The sequence below is a fragment of the Kogia breviceps genome, chromosome 2 (genome assembly GCF_026419965.1).
Source record: "Kogia breviceps isolate mKogBre1 chromosome 2, mKogBre1 haplotype 1, whole genome shotgun sequence".
Classification (NCBI taxonomy): Eukaryota; Metazoa; Chordata; class Mammalia; order Artiodactyla; family Physeteridae; genus Kogia; species Kogia breviceps.
In genome coordinates, this window is record NC_081311.1 from 25,781,186 (window position 1) to 25,799,710 (window position 18,525).

The 18,525-nt window shown below is 54.5% G+C and overlaps 2 protein-coding genes across 4 annotated transcripts in view; one reads left to right on the forward strand and one right to left on the reverse strand.

The window, feature by feature from the left end:
- The first annotated feature begins 962 nt into the window (after positions 1 to 962).
- CALHM2 (calcium homeostasis modulator family member 2) lies at positions 963 to 7,925 on the forward strand. Of its 3 annotated transcripts, XM_067024755.1 has the most exons (4): positions 1,312 to 1,597; positions 2,904 to 2,998; positions 3,628 to 4,349; positions 5,663 to 7,925. In XM_067024755.1, the coding sequence occupies exons 3-4, from the start codon at positions 3,795 to 3,797 to the stop codon at positions 6,077 to 6,079; spliced, it is 972 nt and encodes a 323-aa protein (XP_066880856.1). In that variant the 5' UTR covers positions 1,312 to 1,597; positions 2,904 to 2,998; positions 3,628 to 3,794; the 3' UTR covers positions 6,080 to 7,925. The 3 variants fall into 3 exon arrangements, with proteins under 3 accessions (XP_058908353.1, XP_066880857.1, XP_066880856.1); XM_059052370.2 differs by having other exon boundaries at positions 963 to 1,597; positions 2,904 to 4,349; XM_067024756.1 differs by lacking the exon at positions 2,904 to 2,998 and having other exon boundaries at positions 1,078 to 1,597.
- A 12-nt stretch (positions 7,926 to 7,937) lies between these two features.
- PDCD11 (programmed cell death 11) overlaps positions 7,938 to 18,525 on the reverse strand; it is a 43,192-nt gene continuing 32,604 nt past the window's right edge. The window contains exons 24-36 of the mRNA XM_059052366.2: positions 18,282 to 18,384; positions 17,679 to 17,856; positions 15,365 to 15,421; positions 14,437 to 14,559; positions 13,523 to 13,645; positions 12,840 to 13,143; positions 12,520 to 12,636; positions 11,706 to 11,855; positions 11,246 to 11,496; positions 10,384 to 10,552; positions 9,666 to 9,819; positions 9,005 to 9,170; positions 7,938 to 8,273 (exon numbers count right to left, since the gene is read on the reverse strand). Coding sequence (XP_058908349.1) covers positions 8,102 to 8,273; positions 9,005 to 9,170; positions 9,666 to 9,819; positions 10,384 to 10,552; positions 11,246 to 11,496; positions 11,706 to 11,855; positions 12,520 to 12,636; positions 12,840 to 13,143; positions 13,523 to 13,645; positions 14,437 to 14,559; positions 15,365 to 15,421; positions 17,679 to 17,856; positions 18,282 to 18,384 — 2,067 coding nt within the window. The 3' untranslated portion in view covers positions 7,938 to 8,101. The remainder of the gene's footprint in view (positions 8,274 to 9,004; positions 9,171 to 9,665; positions 9,820 to 10,383; positions 10,553 to 11,245; positions 11,497 to 11,705; positions 11,856 to 12,519; positions 12,637 to 12,839; positions 13,144 to 13,522; positions 13,646 to 14,436; positions 14,560 to 15,364; positions 15,422 to 17,678; positions 17,857 to 18,281; positions 18,385 to 18,525) is intronic.

Sequence of the window (18,525 nt, forward strand, 5' to 3'; positions counted from 1 at the left end):
CCACTCATCGAAGAATTCATTTTGATCTTGATCCCTATAACATTGTGTTAATAATTTCCATTCTTCCTTAGGCATCCTTCCCTCTAGTCCCACTTCTGAGACCCAGTCTCCCTCCCTTTAATTATTTGGGAAGAGGGTGAGACCTGGAAGCCAAGGTGGGCTGGAGGGCTCCTCCAGGAGGTGGGACTTGCTCTAGGGGAAGAGTCAGATGAGTAAAGACCAGGGGTGTGTTGGCAGCTGCGGGGTGGTGGGCTCCATTGGGAAAAGCCAGCCCAGAGGTATTGGGAGGTACAAAATATGAAGGCAAGAGTAAAGTTTTGGGTCAGACAGACCTGGGTTCAAATACTAGGGCTGTAGGACCTGTAGTTACCCAATTCCTCTGACCCCCAGTTGTCTGTCTATAAAACGGATGTTACAAAGACCTGCTTTTTAGGGTTACAGTGAGGTTAAAGGATGACTTTTGAGGAAGAATCGGGAACTTTGTTTGGCACACGGTAGGATGTGAAAAAATAAACACTGGTCCTTTTCTCTTCATTCCTGCATGTGAACAAGCCCAGCTCAGGGAGGCCAGCATGTCACTCAGCAGTTCCATGCTCCCAGAACCACAAGCAGTGCAGAGCAGACAGGGGTCTGGGGGAGGGGGCGGTCTCTCCCTTGATCCTGGGGGTCATCTAGACTGTCCTTGGACAGGGCTCTCCCTTTCAGCATTCCTGACCCATGGCTTTTCAGCCTCAGCTTGCATACTCCCACCGACGGGGAGCTCATGATCACTTTCTGGGACAGGTTGGGCAGCTCTGATTGTTACAAAGGGCTTCCTTGAGAAACCTGCCTCCTCGTAATTTCCACATACCAACCAGACGGCTACCCACAGGGCCTTAGATAATCCCTAGAGTCCAGAATTTTCTCATCAGTGCTCTTGAGATTTGAAGCAGCACCTGGGGAGCTAGCTGAAGTACAGACAGAAGAGCCGGCAGGGGGAGGGTTTTCTCAGAGAGGGGCAGGACGGCTCTGAGGGAGAAGGGCCAGAACAGGGGAGCGGTACCCCTGGCTTTGCGCACACCGCTAGGAGGCAGCGTCAGTCTGGTGGCACCTCTCCCCTAACCCGGCTTGGGACTCGGTTCTGGCAGCTTCTGTCGGCGGGGGTCAAGCAGGGGGTGCTCCCGAAACCGGCCTGGAGGGCAGGCCCGGGCCAGATCTGGCTGAGGCCCCCTTCCTGGCCCGGAACTGGTCCCACTGGCGTGGAGCCTCAGAAGGCAGGCGAGCCGCCGCAGGCCCCTCCGCTTCCTTCCTCTCCTCTCCCCGCGCCGCCCTCCCCGCCCCCTGACTGCCTGGCGCCCGCTCGGAGGCTGTTTTTTCCGCTGGCTGGCGTGAAGTGAACCATCCATCTCACGGGTTCTGCCTCTTTTCTGGAGTTAAACTCTTCTGAAGACACCACGAGCCCCAGGCCCCGCTGGTCTCTCCGGAGCAGAAGCAAAGCGGGAGGGAGCCCACCGAGGGCACCGGCTGGCCCGTGCCCAGGAGCTCCAGTGTCCTCATCCCACTTGGAGAGCCCAGCTCCGTGGAGGCCAAGGCCACCGGTGCCCGCAGCTGACCCCAGGTAAGGAAGGGGAACATGTCAGGGCCGCTCCGAGGCTGCCTAGAGGGATTGTCCCGGGGAGCCAGGCCCCTCACTGAGGCCCCCCCCTACCCCGTCCCCAGCCACCTGTCTCTTGCCCTGACTGTTGCTGGTGGAGGTCCCATTCCGGACCTGGGGGCCAGGGGCGGTAGTCTCAGAAGATAGCCTGTTCCCTCCTCTGCTCACCACCCACCAGTATTCAGGCATCTTGTACCCCACTTTGGGTGGTTTCTGAACCCAGGGGAGCATATCAGGAGCCCTGACGCCAACAGGGGAGAAGGAAGAGGGAGAGGGGGCTGCCTTTAACCCGTTCATCCCCAGCAATATCACAAACTCTCCTTCTGGAGGAGTTAGGCTGGAGCCCCTGGGCCCCCAGGCAGTGAGTTAGGGAAGTCAGGTCTCCTCCTCCTCCTGGAAACCAGCCCCATCTGGCCTCCTCGTGGCCACCCAGCTCTGCACCAGCCCCTCTGGCTGCCTTGACAGTGATTAGGAGGGGTGGTGGTCTAGAGAGGAGGCATAGAAGGAAATCTGGGCAGGTCTCCCCACCTTTGTTTGCTCCATCCCTCCACTCCCCAGCTGCCTCTGGCCTGAGGACTTTTGTTTTTCATTCCCGGGATGTGGAGAAGAACATGGGGCCACACCCTGGCCTGTGTGGGTGGAGCCTGGGAAGGGAGTTGGGGCAGAAGATAGCTGGAGCCCCAGGCCATGGCCACTTCCTGGCAGGGTGCCAGCTCATCTGCTGCCCAGACCAAGGCAAAGCAGGCTCGAAAGAGGGTGGTGGGTATGGCCAAGCCTTAGCCTTCATCAAGGCTTGCTGTTGCCGGCCGGCTGGGCGGTCCCCAGGCCTAGGGACCTCGGTGGAACAGAGCTGCTGGATAAGGAAAGGGTAACGGGTGGGGAAGGGGAGGTTTGCCAGGGCTCTTGCGGATGGGCACAGAGCAATGTCAGTAGGAAGCCAGGAAAATAGAGGGCTCACTTAGCTTGACCCACCCTTGTCCACTTCCCAGGCCTCCTTAGGTCATGCTCAAAAGTCCTGTCCAGGCACCTCCATATTTGAATAGCTTTGAGCAGAGCACTTTATCCTCTTGAGGCCTTAGTCTCCTGATCTTTGACAGAAGGACAATCATCCCCTATCTGTCTCACCTCTGGGAGGCACCCTTAGGACTGGACAGGGTGAGATGGAGGGTTTTACATATAGGGCAACTATCAGGCACTGTTTATTCCCTTTCATTTTCCTCCAGCATTCCTAAGAGAGCAAGGACCAGAATGACTTATCCTCTTTTCACAGATGAGGACACTGAGGTCCAGAGAAAGGTCATGAAGTATGTTGAGAGCCAGGATCTCCTAAACCAGTCCAGAGCCTGAGGTCTCCAAAATGAAAAGGTTCTTATGAACTCCAGGGATGCTGCACGAGGCTCACCACTGACTGGAGGCCCCTTCCTCCACCCCACCCCCCACTCGCCCATATCACAGGGTCAAGTCCAAGTCCCTTATCCACCAGGACACCTACTCTGGCTTTTATACCCATGGGCTACATACCTTGAGGACACACCCTCCAAATAGTCCTAGGTCCCCCAGCACATTAGCGGTACCTGGAATCCCAAAGGGAAAGCCAGTCAACAGCCCACAGTTCCCAAAGCCACAGAGCCAGTCCTAGTCCCCACATCAAGGGAAGCTTGTGGTGATGACAAGAACCTAAGTGTCTGAGGCAGATAGAGCTGAGCTTGAATCTCAGCTCTGCCATTCCTACGTGAGCCTGATAGGCACTCACCCCAAGGAAGCCTCCACCTTCCCTATGTGCACTGGGATATCAGAGCTCAGTGCAGGATCTTGACGATGGGCAATGAGGGATGTAAAGCACCCGACATATTAAGAGCTCAGTGAACGGTGGCTATTCTCACTCCACCCAGGCCCTGGGGCTCCCCCAGACGCCCTCCTTTCTCACCAGCCCGACTACGCAAGATCCCCTCAGTTCCTGTTTTTAGAGGCAAATATTGATCAGTCATCTACAGTCCCACAGGAAGCACCAGGCCAGTCACTGCAGGAGATCAAATGGCGAGACTGTGCCCTGCCTTCAGGGGCCTGTAGCCTGTGCGCTTTCCTAGTCCCACCAGGAACCACCGTCCCAGTCTCCTCCTGCCTCCACCCTTGCCATCGGTCCCCCAGCTGACCCGTCACCATGGCAGCCCTGATGGCAGAGAACTTCCGCTTCCTATCACTCTTCTTCAAGAGCAAGGATGTGATGATTTTCAACGGGCTGGTGGCACTGGGCACGGTGGGCAGCCAGGAGCTGTTCAGTGTGGTGGCGTTCCACTGCCCTTGCTCACCAGCCCGGAACTACCTGTACGGGCTGACAGCCATCGGTGTGCCCGCCCTGGTGCTCTTCCTCATCGGCGTCATCCTCAGCAACCACACCTGGAACCTGGTTACCGAGTACCAGTACCGGAGGACCAAGAACTGCTCGGCTCCCCCCAACTTCCTCCTTCTAAGCTCCATTGTGGGCCGTGCAGCCGTGGCCCCCATCACCTGGTCTGTCATCTCTCTGCTGCGTGGTGAGGCCTATGTCTGTGCTCTCAGCGAATTCGTGGACCCCTCTTCGCTCACAGCTGGGGAAGACAAATTCCCACTGGCCCAGGCCACAGAAATCCTGGCCAAGTTCCCGTGTAGGGAGGGCCCTGCCCACCTGTCAGGTTTCCAGGAGGAGGTCAGCCGCAGGCTCAAGTACGAGTCCCAGGTGAGCCTGTGCCAAGGGAAGCTCCTCTTCTTTCTCTCCTACGTGGTGGCTGGTGGGGAGGTGCCGGGATGACCCAATATTAATGCTGGAGTCAGTCCTCAGGGGCTGAGCTCTCCAGGAAGTTACTAGATTATCAGCATCGGGCATCAGAGTTGGGTAACTATGGGTCAGCGCCTGGTGGGGCAAGGGTGAATGCCATCCCCAATGAGAGAGTTTTAAACATTAAAGGAATGTTCTTCTTGCTCAGACCAAGCCTCGATCCCAGTCACAGATTAAGCCCTTTGCTCCAGCCAGATTGAGCACAAACCCCTGCCATCTTATGAAACATTTGCTGTCGACCATGAGCTGATAGTAGAATGTGGCTGGCTCAAGGGGTGAGCATGTTCCTATCCCAGGAAAGGCCCCTGTCCAGCACTGGGTCAGCCTCAGGCAGACAGGGTGTCCAGTCGGGAGGCAGCAGCTGCCACCCTGATCCTAGCCTCAGCCTTGGCTTAGTTCTGAAGTAGCGGAGTTGGTCAGGGAGGGAGGGCAAGGGCAGAGACCTGGGCAGAAGCAGAGAAACAGCTGAAGTATTCACTTAAGAGAAGCAAGGCGTGAGGGAGAGATAGGAAAGAGCAAAGATTTTCTAAAGGGCTCCTCTTGGGTACAGAAGAAACACAAGTAGAAGCAGGGCTGGAGACAGCACCAAAGGAGATGGAAGGTGGTAGATAGAGAGAAATAAAATGTATCTGTTGATGCTCAAATGCCCACAGCTCTCTGTACAGGCTTAAATGGGGGAAACAAAGATGACCTTGACGGTCCTAGCCCTCAACAGGCTCATAGCCAAGCGAGACAAGCACATGGGTAATTTCAAAACAAGGCAGAGAATGATGATATAAGAGGAACCAGGCCATGAGGACTCAGGGAAGGCAAAATTGCTCCCAGAAGGGATTTTTGAAGGCTTCCTGGAAGTGGTATCTGGGCTGAGCCTGGTAGATTGTGCTGGATTTTGGTGGGCTCAGACGATGTGGAGGGGGCCCTTGGGGCTGCAGGAATGGCAGCTGAAATTGCAGGAGGCTAAGTCTAAGTACAGAGACGGCGTGAGCTCGAGGGAGTGAGGGCCAAGAGGAGGAATCACAGTCAGAAGGGCCTGCCGCCCTTATAGAGGAGAAGAATCTGTGGCCAGGGAAGTGACAGAACCAGCTCTCAGGGGGTTGTGACGTCACGTTCAGCCCAGCCCACACGCTCTGACCAGCTCCCGCTACTTCTTACTGGGGTGCGGGCGGTCCAGACAGCTCCTTGCCTGCCCTCAACCCCGCCCCTTCTCTGGCCAGCTCTTCGGGTGGCTGCTCATCGGTGTGGTGGCCATCCTGGTGTTCCTGACCAAGTGCCTCAAGCACTACTGCTCACCACTCAGCTACCGCCAGGAGGCCTACTGGGCGCAGTACCGGGCCAACGAGGACCAGCTTTTCCAGCGCACGGCCGAGGTGCACTCGCGGGTGCTGGCTGCCAACAACGTGCGCCGCTTCTTCGGCTTCGTGGCACTCAACGAGGATGAAGAGCAGCTGGTTGCCAAGTTCCCGGTGGAAGACACACAGCCACGGCCACAGTGGAACGCCATCACCGGCGTCTATTTGTACCGCGAGAACCAGGGCCTTCCACTCTACAGCCGCCTGCACAAGTGGGCACAGGGTCTGGCGGGCAACAGCATGGCCCAGGACAACACAGAGATGGTCCTGCTCACCTCCTAAGGGTCCTGGTCCCACACTCTTTGCCAATGACACTACTTGGTCCCAAACAGAACCCCGTGGCCTGCTCGCATCAGCATCAGAGGGGAATTTTTTTTTTGGCGGGGAGGGGGGCGGCGCTTGTGGGATCTTAGTTCCCCAATCAGGGACTGAACCTGCACCCTCGGCAGTGAAAGCGCAGAGTCCCAACTACCTGACTGCTAGGGAATTCCCCAGCGTGGATTTTTTTTTTTTTTTTTTTAACCATAGCTTTTGGGGGAAACAGACCAGGAAAAAGGAATACAAAGTGAAACTGGGGAACAGATGTGACAGCCAGTAGACAACACGGTCAGCTCTGGCAGGAAGGCTCTCAGACCTGAAGAAATTCCCTCTCCTGTTGCCACCAGCCACATGGTCCACAGCTTTGGAGAAAAGACCCTTTCCCAGAACCGCTCCTTAATTAACTATGATGTGGATGACCTTCGACTGGTAGGACCCAGTCCCACCGGTCTGGAAAGCCCTGGACAGCAGAGCCAGGTGACAATGAAACTCACCAGCAGGCTCCTTGTGCGGAACATTGTGTGTAACTGCATATGGACACCTGGCCCGGTGCTGCTCACCTGGGAAGCAGCCCCCAATGTACGCCTCTAGCTTTATTTTCTATAAATTTTTGATAAAGCTTTTCTTAGTATAAAGGACTAGCTTGCTGTCTGCACGACTGGATGGGCCATACCACAGCAGGCTGGAGGTCATGGGGACAGGCTCAAATCCCATTCCTGGGGAGGGGAGAGGACGGAGACTCTGGGCAAGACTGAAATGGATGGAAGGGAAGGCTGGGGCACAGGGAGAGCCAGGCGTTCCCACACGCAGGAAGGCCCTGGGATTGACGACGTCTTAACTGGGTTCAGTTTTCTGATTTGATCTGGGAAACAGATGGAACCCGGCCTTTCTCAGAGGGAAGCTCGGCTAAAATTTCACGAGTCAGCAGATCCTGCCCTTGCACTCAGTAGGGCAGTCTACCTCTCATAACCTAGAGCCAGTGACCAAGAACCAGGCCAAGCCCTGCTCCGCCTCCCTCCCAAGCCCGCCCCTGCCTGAGCCCCTCCACCACCTCTAAAATCTCTGATGTTCTCTCCCTTGTCCCTGTCCTGCTTTCTGGCATATGACTCAGTCACTTCCCACGGAAAAGCTCTCCAGCTCTCAGGACATTTAAAGCTCTGCCCAAGAAATCTTTAATTCCCTTAAGACCAAGCCAAAAATGAACTGGCTTCAACAACTAGCTGGGTCTGTGTTGGCCTCGAGGAACTCTAGAACATACAGGATTATTACTTATCAAGGAGGAGGAGAGACAGTCTTTCTGGGAACTTTAGAGGGAGGTGGGGGTGTAGCGGGCCCGTCATGTCCCCTTCTCCCTCAGGACTCAAGGAACAACCAGCAAGTCAGTCAAGGCCCTCCGCCCAGCAAGCTCTCCTCAGGGGAGCTACAGGGAGCCAGAGAAACTGTGCAGCTCTCCCAAAGCCACACAGCACGTGGATCGACATCCCAGCCTCACAGCCTCCACAAAGGGGCACGAGGTACTAGCTGAGCTGAGGCTGAGGGAATGCCCAGAGACTCTGCGATCTAGGAGAGCGACCCGCTTCCCGGACCCTGCTGACCCCCACTAGCTGGACCAAGAGCCTGCCAGGGCCAAAGTGGGATCCTGACCACAGAGTCCCTGGGAGTTGGCCCTCCATTCCTGCTCCCCGGGGACCTCCCATGAAGGAGAGACCCTCAGCTTTTCTGGGAGCCCAGGAGCCTACTGCCTGCAACCACTGAGCAGCCCCAGAAAAGGAAAAAGATGAAATAAATTGGTTCTTAAAACAAGCAAAAAGGAATTATGAGCTATCTTAAATCCTTTTTTATCTTGACAGGATTATCCCACGGATGCTGCAGAAAAAGCAACACTTAAACAGAGTCCTCAGGCAACACAGTTTCTCAACTGCCCAGGCGCCTGAGGGTCGGCCTGGCTGGCCCACTGCTACCAGTGCCCTCGGGGCCAGCCGGCCACTAGTCCTCCCACATGGAGCTCTGAGCCTCCACGTATTCCAGGGCCTTCGCCTTTACCGCCTGCACGTCCTTCTCGGTGCCGTGTTGCTTCTCGTAGTCCAGGTAGCGCTTGAAGAAGAATTTCATTCGCTTGGGGGCCAGGCTCAGGTGAATGACCCGCTCGAAGATGTCCCTGGGAGGGAGAGCAGCCAGTGTCTGCCTCTTGGTCCCCGGCCACACGGTTCTTAGCTAGCCTTCACCCACTTGCTCTAAGGCTCTGGAGCCAGGCCCTCTGTTATCCAGCACTACCACTTCTACCTTTATTTTTATTCCCTTTATAAACTCCCATCATGTCTGTGGAGAGGGAGAACACCACCCTCACCTTCCAGGGGAATAGAGATGTTAAAGGACTTAATGGCCTGAAGTCACACAGTGAATCAGGACAAAGCTAATGGGATGGGGACAGGCAATGAGGTGTGGCTCCGTGAGGAAAGCCCTGCTTAAAACTCACTGATGGGCTTGGGTGAGGCATCAGTTCTTTCTGGACCGAACCACCGGTCTCTGATCCTCCCTGCCTTGGGGGGATGCTGGTGGTTGTCAGTGAGATCACGCCTGTGAACACTCTCTACCATGAGAGTCAGGCTCAGCATTAATTATGAGGAAAACCCAAGTCTCCTGATTCCCAGGCCTGGGGCTAGCCTACCTCCCACCCAAGGTTCCAGCCAGACCAGAGGCTAGCCACTGAGGCAGAAAAGAAACTCGAAACGTCAATGTCATAGGACAGGTCATGTCAAAGACGTTTTTCCAGACAGAGTAAGAGAACTGGGGTTCCGGGAGCTGCTGGGGGGCTAAAACGCCTCCAAGTGGCCAATGTTCCCAACCCCCCAACAGGCAATTAGGCCTCAGCCTGTCCTCCCCTCTCACCGGACTTCCTTCTGGCTGCCACGCTTGATGATCATGTCGATGTAGACCGACCAGACATCCGTGCGCTTTGGGTAGGTGCTCAGCGTGTTCTCGAAAATGGCTTTGGCGCGCTCCGCATCCCCCAGCTGGAACTCAAGCTGGGCAAACTTGGCAATCACATCCACGTCTGCAGGGAGAGGACAACTCAGACACAGAAAGCAGACAGATGCCCTCATCAAAACATACTACCCTACAGGGACAGAGTCTGATGCCTGATTCCCTGCTCTTGGGTAATAAGACCTAGGTGGTGACAAGAGGGACAGTGGGGCGGGTTTAGGGCCAAATACACAGATTGGCACCGATCTGTGACTCCCAACAGCAGACATCCTACTCTCCGGACCGAGAAGGGAGAATCAGGGGATGAGAGGTGGGCCGTGGGGCAGGCAGAGGCAAAAGAATTAGTGCTAATTCCTTTCTGTTCCTCTACCTTCCGAGTTTAGAATTTAAAATGCAACACGAGCTATGTTCACGGGCATACGATCAAGAGGGGGATAGCCACGTATGCTCCACAAGGCTTTCCTAACACCAGCCCTTGGATGAGGAGACCCCCAGCCCTCTGCCCAGATGGGAGACAGCCTACTGCGCCCTGGAATTGGGCTGGTGGGTGGGAACAACCACGCACGCTCTTTCTTAGGCAGACACTCGAGGGCTCGCTGCATCACGCGGTGACTGGCCCCAGCCTGGCCCCTCCGCAGAAGAAAGGCGCCGTATTTGATCCAGACAGCTTTCTCCTGCCTGAAACGTTTCAGCATCCGGTTGTAAAGTTCACCAGCTTCCTGTGGGAAAGACGACATAAGCTGAGGAGAGTGATTAAGACAGAGGGGGCAACGGCAGAGACAGGCAGCTACACTCGTGGGAAGCTAAATCTGGGCTCACAGACTCCGTCAGTATCCAGGCCCAATGTCAGGTACGCGGGGGGAGAGGGCAGGCGCATAGGATGAGGAGAGCGCATGATGGGGAGTCTCCCTCCTAAGCCTGTGCCGTGAGGAGGTCCTAAGGCTAGAAGAGAGAACGTGAGCATGACAAGGGGGAGGAGGAGAGATGAGAAAGGGCTGCTGGGGTATGTGGCCTCCTGTCGGTGACACCCGTCGGCATCCCGAGGGATAGACGCCGGGGTCTGCTGTCCCTTCCCTTCCCTCATCCTGGCCCCACATTCCCAAAGCGGAGGCGGGGCAAACGACTTCTCCCACCTAGAAGGTGAGCAAGCCTGGGGCAGGACTGGGTCCAGATGTGGCTGTTCTCCCCGGAGACTTCCCTGCTGCCTCTGGGACACTCCCAGGAGCTCGTTTCTAAGTGGCTGAGGTCCCCCTGGCAGCCGGCCACCTGGCCCAGACTCCTACCTGGAATTTCTCTGACTTGGTATAGATGTCAGCCAGATGGAGAAAGACCTTGAGAGGCTCGTTGTACTGCACGGCCCGCTCGAAGACCTTGGTCAGCGACCCCTGGGAGCCGTACATGTTTTCTAGGTTCAGCAGGGCCACCCACACGTTCAGCTTCTCCTGCTCCTCTCTGGAGGGAGAGCAGTCAGCACGTGAGCTCCATCACCTTGGCCCAACGAGCCCCCCACTGCCATCGGGGGACTGAAACTACATCCTCCTCCCCAGGCTCCACCCAAGTCCTCAGTTCCCACCCCCAAGTGCAGGCCCCGAGAGGCCCTGTCCCCACTGCAGCTCACACAGAAGCAGGAACCCCGACCCCATGGCTGTGGGGTCTGGGGCTCCCCTGGTTTCTGCCTCCACTCCTGGGAAGGAAACCTACCAAATCTCAAACCGGCCTAAGGTCTGGACTGGAAGGAATCCGTGGTCTGAATCTCCCCCCAGACTAAAAGAATGATGCAGAGGAGCGCCATCCCTCTTCACTAGCCTTTGGGAAACCCACTCTACCCTCTGCCTGGAACATGGTCACCGACAGCGTTTTCGCCCAGGTGTGTGGAGAGGTGTTTTCCCCCTGTACTTCTGCTCCGAGTGGGGCACCTGAGGGCCCATGCCTCGTGTAAACGTTACCCTTAGCTATCTCGGTGAAGAGGACTATAAAATATAAATGAGCAGATCTATTTCACAGACGGCACAACTCTGAGAGAAAGCCTGTGAACCCACGGGCGCCGGGTGGCAGCCACCCAAACTGCCGCCAGCCTGCCGAGGAGACACAGCCCCCACCCCTGGAGAAAGACAGGGCCCCAAGGCAGGAGGGCGTAGCCGAGACCTGAAAGAGATGGTCTTGAGCGCCCTCTCGGCCACGGCCCGGGCCTTCTCGATCTCCGTGGCCTGCAGGTGGAAGGCCATGTACTGCAGCCACAGGATGGAGCTGTTGGGGGAGCTCAGCACGAGTCGGTCAAAGTCATCTGCCGACTCCGGCTGCCGCCCGGGATCCATCAGCGCCTCCTCAATGCAGGACAGCTCTTTCTCTGCCTTCTGCTTCTCCAGCTCCCTTTCCTTCTTGCTTTTCTTCCTCCGCTGTGGAAGGCAGAACACCAAGTGAGCTATCTGCTCCTCAGCCCCGGGGAAGTCTCTGTGGTGGAAGTCAGGAGCCGGCAGGGCAGCCCCCGAGCTCCCAGCCTGAGACGGCCCCACCCCTCGGAAGAGACACCCAGGGTGGGACAGAGCACGGGAGACCGGCGCCAAGGGTCCCTGGAGAAAGGACGAAGCCCTGGAAGATACGGCACCGTGGCTTGCTCCGGCTTCTCGTCCTCCTCGCTGTCGGAGCTCTCTCCGTGAGGTGGCAAGACCGGGGTCAGAGTGTCCAGCTCCACGTCCCAAACGAAGCCGGCAGACAGCTGCAGCCAGGGTGCTTCTGCCGGCCTGGTCTGCTTCTCCTGGAGGATCACAGGCGCATGTGAAAAAAGCACTGAGCCCAGGCTGCCCCTGTCCCACAGCCCCTTTCCACCCGGAGGAGCAGGGACTCCCACGGTGCCCAGAGACCTTTTCTCCCCTCCCACGGACAGGCTAGGCCCCGGTCCACTGGGGACACTTTTAGGAGTGACATGAAAGTTGCCTTTGTAAATAAGCAGATTTAAGTAATACTTTTAAAAAGCTACATAGGCAAACACATATAAACGTGCAGGCATAAAACAGCTGTAGAGCTAGGACAGAGGTATGACAGATGTTCCGAGGGAAGTCTGGGAAGCCCTTCCACACCTGCCCTCGGTCCCAATAGCGCTGTCCTCATTTCTCAGAGCAGGACACAGGTTCAGACGGACAAGCCTCCTTCCCTTTGCCCGTCCCCCACCCCCACTAATTCAATTCTGCTCCAGCTAATAAACATCGACTAGAATCGACTTTCACAGCCCACTCAGCAGGTGAAGCAGCGGCCCTGTTCTCAGGAGCTGATGACCAACTGAGGAAACTAGGCGCCCCACCTCCTCACATTTTACAGAAAATGAAGACGGGGGGGTGGTGCTGAGGACAGCCTAGCCCTCGGGCAGGGGAGCAGGGACTCCCTCCTGGGGCAGCCCTCCCCCCACATCCAGCGCCGCTCACCTGGGGCCGCACACCCGTCTCCTCCACCTCCTCTTCTCCTTCCCGGTAGTACACCTCCACACCACTGTCGTCCTCCTCGGACGTGGCAGCTCTCCTCTGCCTCTTGTTCCCGTTTTCCTGGCATGACAGGCGGGGATGACGCTGAGCCTGGCTTCTCGCCCCGAGCGCCCTCCGCGGCCCCAGGCGGTACCCTCTCCCCACCCAAACTCGGCCTCCCTTGGTCCGCTCGGTCCGCGAGGCTGAGGCGAAGTGGCTGCCGGGAGGATTCTGGAAGGCTCTCCTTTTCCTGTGAAAGAGGTCATCCTCCCCGAGGGCCCTACCTGCTCACTGCCAGACTCTGGGCGCGGCCGCTTGCCCAGCTTCTTCGCCTGGGGCTTCCGGGGCTCTTTCTTCTCCTTGCTGGGCAGCTGTGCCCCCTCCTGCCCCTTCCCAATCCTCTTCTCTTTCTGTTTCTGATTCTTCCTCTCCTTCTCTTCTTCTCCTTTGTGGCCTCTCTCCTCTGCCTCTGTTTCCCTCCCCTCTTGCTTCGGAAGTGGCAGTCCCAGGGAGGCAGAAAACACGTCCGGCTTTCCAGTGTCATCGGCGAGGATTGACAGCTCTACCAGGTTCTCCTGGCGGTTCAGGCTATGACAGGGAGACCAGGCGAGAGGACCATGGGGACAGCATAAGGAGCACATGGTCACAGCAAGCAGCCTGCAGTTTCTGGGCCTGCCCCCACCTGCCTTGAAATCCATGCAGTAATCTCAGGAATGATCTGCACAATTGCTTGGTAGAAAAATACAGAGGGCAGCTGTGCTATCCCTTCCTCCGTCCCCAAAGATGGGTGCCCGTGCAGAGGAAAGTCTCCACAGTTGCCTTTAGGAGCTGAGGTAGAAGGCTCCACACAAAGGGAGCTCATTCATCGTTACTTACCATTGCCTAAGCCATTATGTTTATAGTTCACCTCTCCATCTCCACCCAGCGTTCCCAGAGAAAGAGGTGAAAAAGAGAGAAGAGCACCTACCTTAGGACCTTGGCTGTGAGCAGCTTGCCTTCGGGGAGATACCTGTCATAAGGGGAATTCTTGGACAGGCTGTACTGGGAGACACGTGGGTATTGGGCCAAACCTGTAACTGAGGGGCCAAGGCTGACAGGAGAGAGAGACAAGGGTCCCGTGGTCAGAAACACAGCAACAGAGTCCCCAGCCAAGCCTAATGCCTCCTCTCTCCCAGAGACTCAAGTTGTGATGAGGCTTTAGGACAGACATAAGGTTCCTGGCACTCAACAAAATAAAGAGGGCTTTGTAAACTGGAAAAATCATCAAGAGTAATGAAGACATAATTGAAAGATATTCTTTACCCCATATCAGAGCATCACAATGCACTCACAAGCTGCTAGAAAGACCAGAAGAAAATGAGGAAACGTAATTACAGCAGGGAAGGCTGTAACATCTGGGTGTTCATGGAACACTTACAAATCATGACCATGGAGACATGCCATATTCTTTGTCAAAAATACCAAACAAGGGCTTCCCTGGTGGCGCAGTGGTTGAGAATCCGCCTGCCGATGCAGGGGACACGGGTTCGTGCCCCAGTCCGGGAAGATCCCACATGCCGTGGAGCGGCTGAGCCCGTGAGCCATGGCTGCTGAGCCTGGGCGTCTGGAGCCTGTGCTCCGCAAAGGGAGAGGCCACAGCAGTGAGAGGCCCACGTACCACCAAAAAAAAGAAAAAAGAAAAAAAAACCAAACAAGAGTAATTCAAAACTTTTTTGAAACTATAAAAGGACTTGGAATTTAAAACACTGGTGGGAACACAGACTCTCCTTCCTTCATGTTCCCTCCAGAGATGGTGACCGGAGGGAGCAGCGGGCCAATGAAGACAGGCCCAGGGAGAACACTGGGGGCTGGTCCACATCCCCGGGGCTCCACCTCACTCACCCTAAGAGCACACCGGACGGCTGCACGGACTTCACATAGCCCCTCACGAGCTGCCCTTCCTCAATATCCTGGATGGAGTTAATCTCAGGATCTGTTATTTTGCTTTTCGTCTCCGGGTTCGTCCTAAAGGAATAAAAGGCTTACTACACATGTACCTCTGACCCCATTTCCCGATCCTCACCCCCAAATCTCCTGTGATAATCACACTTTGTAAGAACACGACTCTGGACCTGTCAGTAGGATATCACCATCAGAGCCCAGCCCTACCCTCTCCTGAAGTCCTATCAGCTGGGGACAGGTTTAATAGTAACAGGGAGAGGCTGAGCAAGCCCGAAGGAGGTTAAACCTCATACATCCATTTCGAACTGTGACTTCAGGCCAATCCACTTCATGGCACACTTGTCCCTACTATGGAGCCCTGGGGGCTCCATCACCTCCCCTCACTAGGACCGCCATCTGGCAACTTTGAACACCACTATGGATGTTTGAACCTTTCTTTGAGAAACAACAGCCTGAGCAGACAGGTTCTTCTACAATCTGAATGTCCTCAGCTTTTCTGGATAAAAAAAGGGGCCGGGGGGCTTCCCTGGTGGCGCAGTGGTTGAGAAGCCGCCTGACGATGCAGGGGATACGGGTTCGTGCCCCGGTCCGGGAAGATCCCACATGCCGCGGAGCGGCTGGGCCTGTGAGCCATGGCTGCTGAGCCTGCGCGTCCGGAGCCTGTGCTCCGCAACGGGAGAGGCCACAATAGAGAGACGCCCGCGTAGCACACACACAAAAAAAACGGGGCCGGGCATAAAGGGGGTGAGCAGAGAAGCAAGCTGGGAGGCCCAAAGCTCTGTGTCAGATCCACACAGCCTCTCCTCAGTCCTCTGGGGCCGGTGGGGAGTTCTCCCCCAATTCTTCCCCCAACAACACAGACACTCACCTGGACGATCGCAGTGACAAAGTCAATACAGGGCCTGTAGTGGACAGCACATAACACCTGGAGTGAGAGCAAAAGAGAAGGAAACGCTGACGCCAGCCAGCACCTCAGAAGACGGAAGAGGGCCTCGGCTTCCTCTCCACAAGGCTGAGCAACAGGCGAGAGCGAGGGCTCTGTTCATCCTGCTGACAACCTGCTGAGGGACTCGGGACAAGTCCCCTCTCTGGGCCTCAGTTTACTAGTTCGTCAAGTAAAAATACCGCTACTTTCTCTCCTCACCCAAGAACAGTGCTGGGAGGAGGAAACAAGAGGATACACGCAAGCCCTCTGGAAGGCACACGGAGCCACGCGGTGAGTACTTAGGAGGTAAGACCAGCCCTGCATCGGGGGCTGGGAGGGTCTGGTCTCGTGGAGAGACAGATTCAGCACAGGAAACCATGACAGGGGACGGCCTGGTACCACTGCCGACTCAGAGCGGCAGGTCAGAGGAACCCATGAGGGAGGTCTGAGCAGGGAAGGCTTCTGGGAGGATAACAGGGTTTACTCTTCGTGGGGGGGGGGGGTTTCCAAACCCACCACGCAATGGTGGTGTCATTTATACCACCACGCAAGGTAGAGAATCTTATCAGTAAAAAGGATCTCAGCAACAATATAGTCCAAATTCTCCCATGAGAGGCGCGTGCCTTTTCTACCAGGGAATTACAGCCCTTAAAGCAGGAAAGGACCTGAAGGGATCATCTATCTTTAGGCATTTAACTTATTATTCACATTGACAGATGAAGGAATTACAACTGAATGCTACTCATACATTTAACTACAATAATGTTATTTTTTAAAAATATTTTGCTAAAAAAAAAAAATCACACCTGTATTTTGTAAGCCTAAATAAGCAAAGCAGAGATGATCTTGGATTTCCCTCTGACTCATTCTTTCTCTTCTCCTAGGCCCTGGGTATTTTGTGCTGTTTAGCCCTGACAAGTGGTTGAGAATTTACGCAGGTGCTGGTGGCTGGGACACTCGAGATGGGAGGACAATTACTACTCTCCAGTCTCTGCCTCCTGAAGGTGTCTGCTCCACTGTTGGATAACTGTGGCTGTCAGACAAGTCTGTATTGTACAAGGCTGAAATATGCCTCTCCATGCTAGTTTATTCAGGCTATAAAATGGTTTTAAAACTCTGAGGTAGGTTCATTTTTGTGCATCCAAAATAGTTCATAAAGCACCCCCCAACTGCAAAAGGTTACTGCTATCCTCTTGCAGAGAACACATACAGATCAATTTTTTTTAATTAAAAATATGAATGGGGGCTTCCCTGGTGGCGCAGTGGTTTAGAGTCCGCCTGCTGATGCAGGGGATGCAAGTTCGTGCCCCGGTCCGGGAAGATCCCACATGCCGCGGAGCGGCTGGGCCCGTGAGCCATGGCCGCTGAGCCTGCGCGTCCGGAGCCTGTGCTCCGCAACGGGATAGGCCACAACAGTGACAGGCCCGCGTAACGCAAAAAAAAAAAAAAAAAAAGATGAATGGTTCAATAGTAAAATGAGGAAGCAACTTGGCCAAACAAAGTATAGAACAAATGTAAACAGCCAATAAACATGAAAAATGACCAGTAAGAGAAATTCAAATTAAAATGCGAGATCAATTTCAGCCTATTCAATGCCAAAGTTAAAAATTAAGAATATCCAGTGCTGACAGGGGTGTGAGGAATGAACAGTCATATTTATTGTTAATTGAAATAAAAATTAGCAAAGTCCTTTTGGAAGACACTTTGGCAAAATGTATAACATTGTTTGACCCATCAATTTTACTCCTAAGAATTTATTTCACAGTTTACTTTCACTGGTACCCAAACATACGTGCAAACATATTCACTTCAACATTATTGTCCATCAACAGAATTGTTTAAATAAACTGTGATTTTTAAAAAAACACATCATGCAATACTAAAAAAAAAATGTTAAAAATAAGGTAAAAGAACAAGGCTGATTTCAATATACTAGCACAGGAAAGAAAAAGTGTATGAAAAACTGCCATGAGAAAAAAGCAAGCTGCAGAATAGCATATAAAATGAAATTCTACTATTACATACAGGCAAATTATACCTATATATGTTACAGTCTTGAAAGATAGAGGTCAAAGTATCTAATGGCAAAAAGTGGTGGAGAAAGAGAGGAGCGACAGCAATTTTCATTTTCCATTTTATATACTATATATTTTTTTTCTGGTACAAAATCACACATCTATAATTAAAAGAAAAACAAAAACAAAAAAACCCCACCAATCCCACAGAGAGCTGGAAAGAGGAAAAGAACTCAGCCTACCTGACAATCTTTTGTGGGGTAAAGTTTTCCAGGGGCGTCTCGGAGTAGGAGTCACTCACGTGAAATATACTGACTCTTCCCATCTTCCCGAAGGGGAAGGAGACGGTCAGTCCCTCCTTGGGAAGCACCTTCACCACGCGGCCCATGGCCACTTCCCCTTTCTTGAGCTTGTGAGGACCTGGCAGGAGAATGAACCAGATTCAGGGAAGAGGAAATGAGCCAAGAAAGAAGCCGAGACACTGGCCAACCAGAGTCTGGGGGAGGTGGAGGCGTCCAGACTCGGGCTGTCTAGGCTGAGTTGACCTGAATGATCACACAGACCCAGATCACCATGCCATGTGGTCAAGAATGCCAGGCCCATGTGGTGAACAAGCCTTTCTGAGAGAGCTAAGAAAAACAACTGTGTAGGTAAAGGTGACTCAGACACAGGCCACAGAGCAAAGCCCCGAGAGAAAAACTGTTCCAAGGACACAGCCACCGCGCTAGGCTTTCTAAGGACTCCGAAACCCACGGCATCCTTCAACCTGGGCAATGACTGAAGACCTCTTCCTGCTCCCTTCCACCCCCTCCCTTCCCTGACCAGGTCCCATCTCGTCACCACACCTATGAGTGAAAGACACAAGAAGGCCTTGGAGGAATCTGGGCCAACCACGGTGGCCTTCAGGGCCTGGCCAATCCGGAACTTCTTATCTGGATGTTTCAGAACCTGGAAGGGCAAGAAAATTCTTCTGATGTTTGAGGAAAGGCCTGTCATTTATCCAAAACCACAGCATTTAAGTCTGCACGGTAAGTATCTCCCACGGTACGGTTCCCTGTACCCACTGCGAGCACACACCAGACACTAAGT

Bases quoted from the DNA above. Each gene is read 5' to 3' on its own strand.
- CALHM2 (XM_059052370.2), top strand. From the start codon at position 3,795: ATGGCAGCCCTGATGGCAGAGAACTTCCGCTTCCTATCACTCTTCTTC. The intron at 4,350-5,662 runs GTGAGCCTGTGC...TTCTCTGGCCAG, and splicing joins GGCTCAAGTACGAGTCCCAG to CTCTTCGGGTGGCTGCTCAT.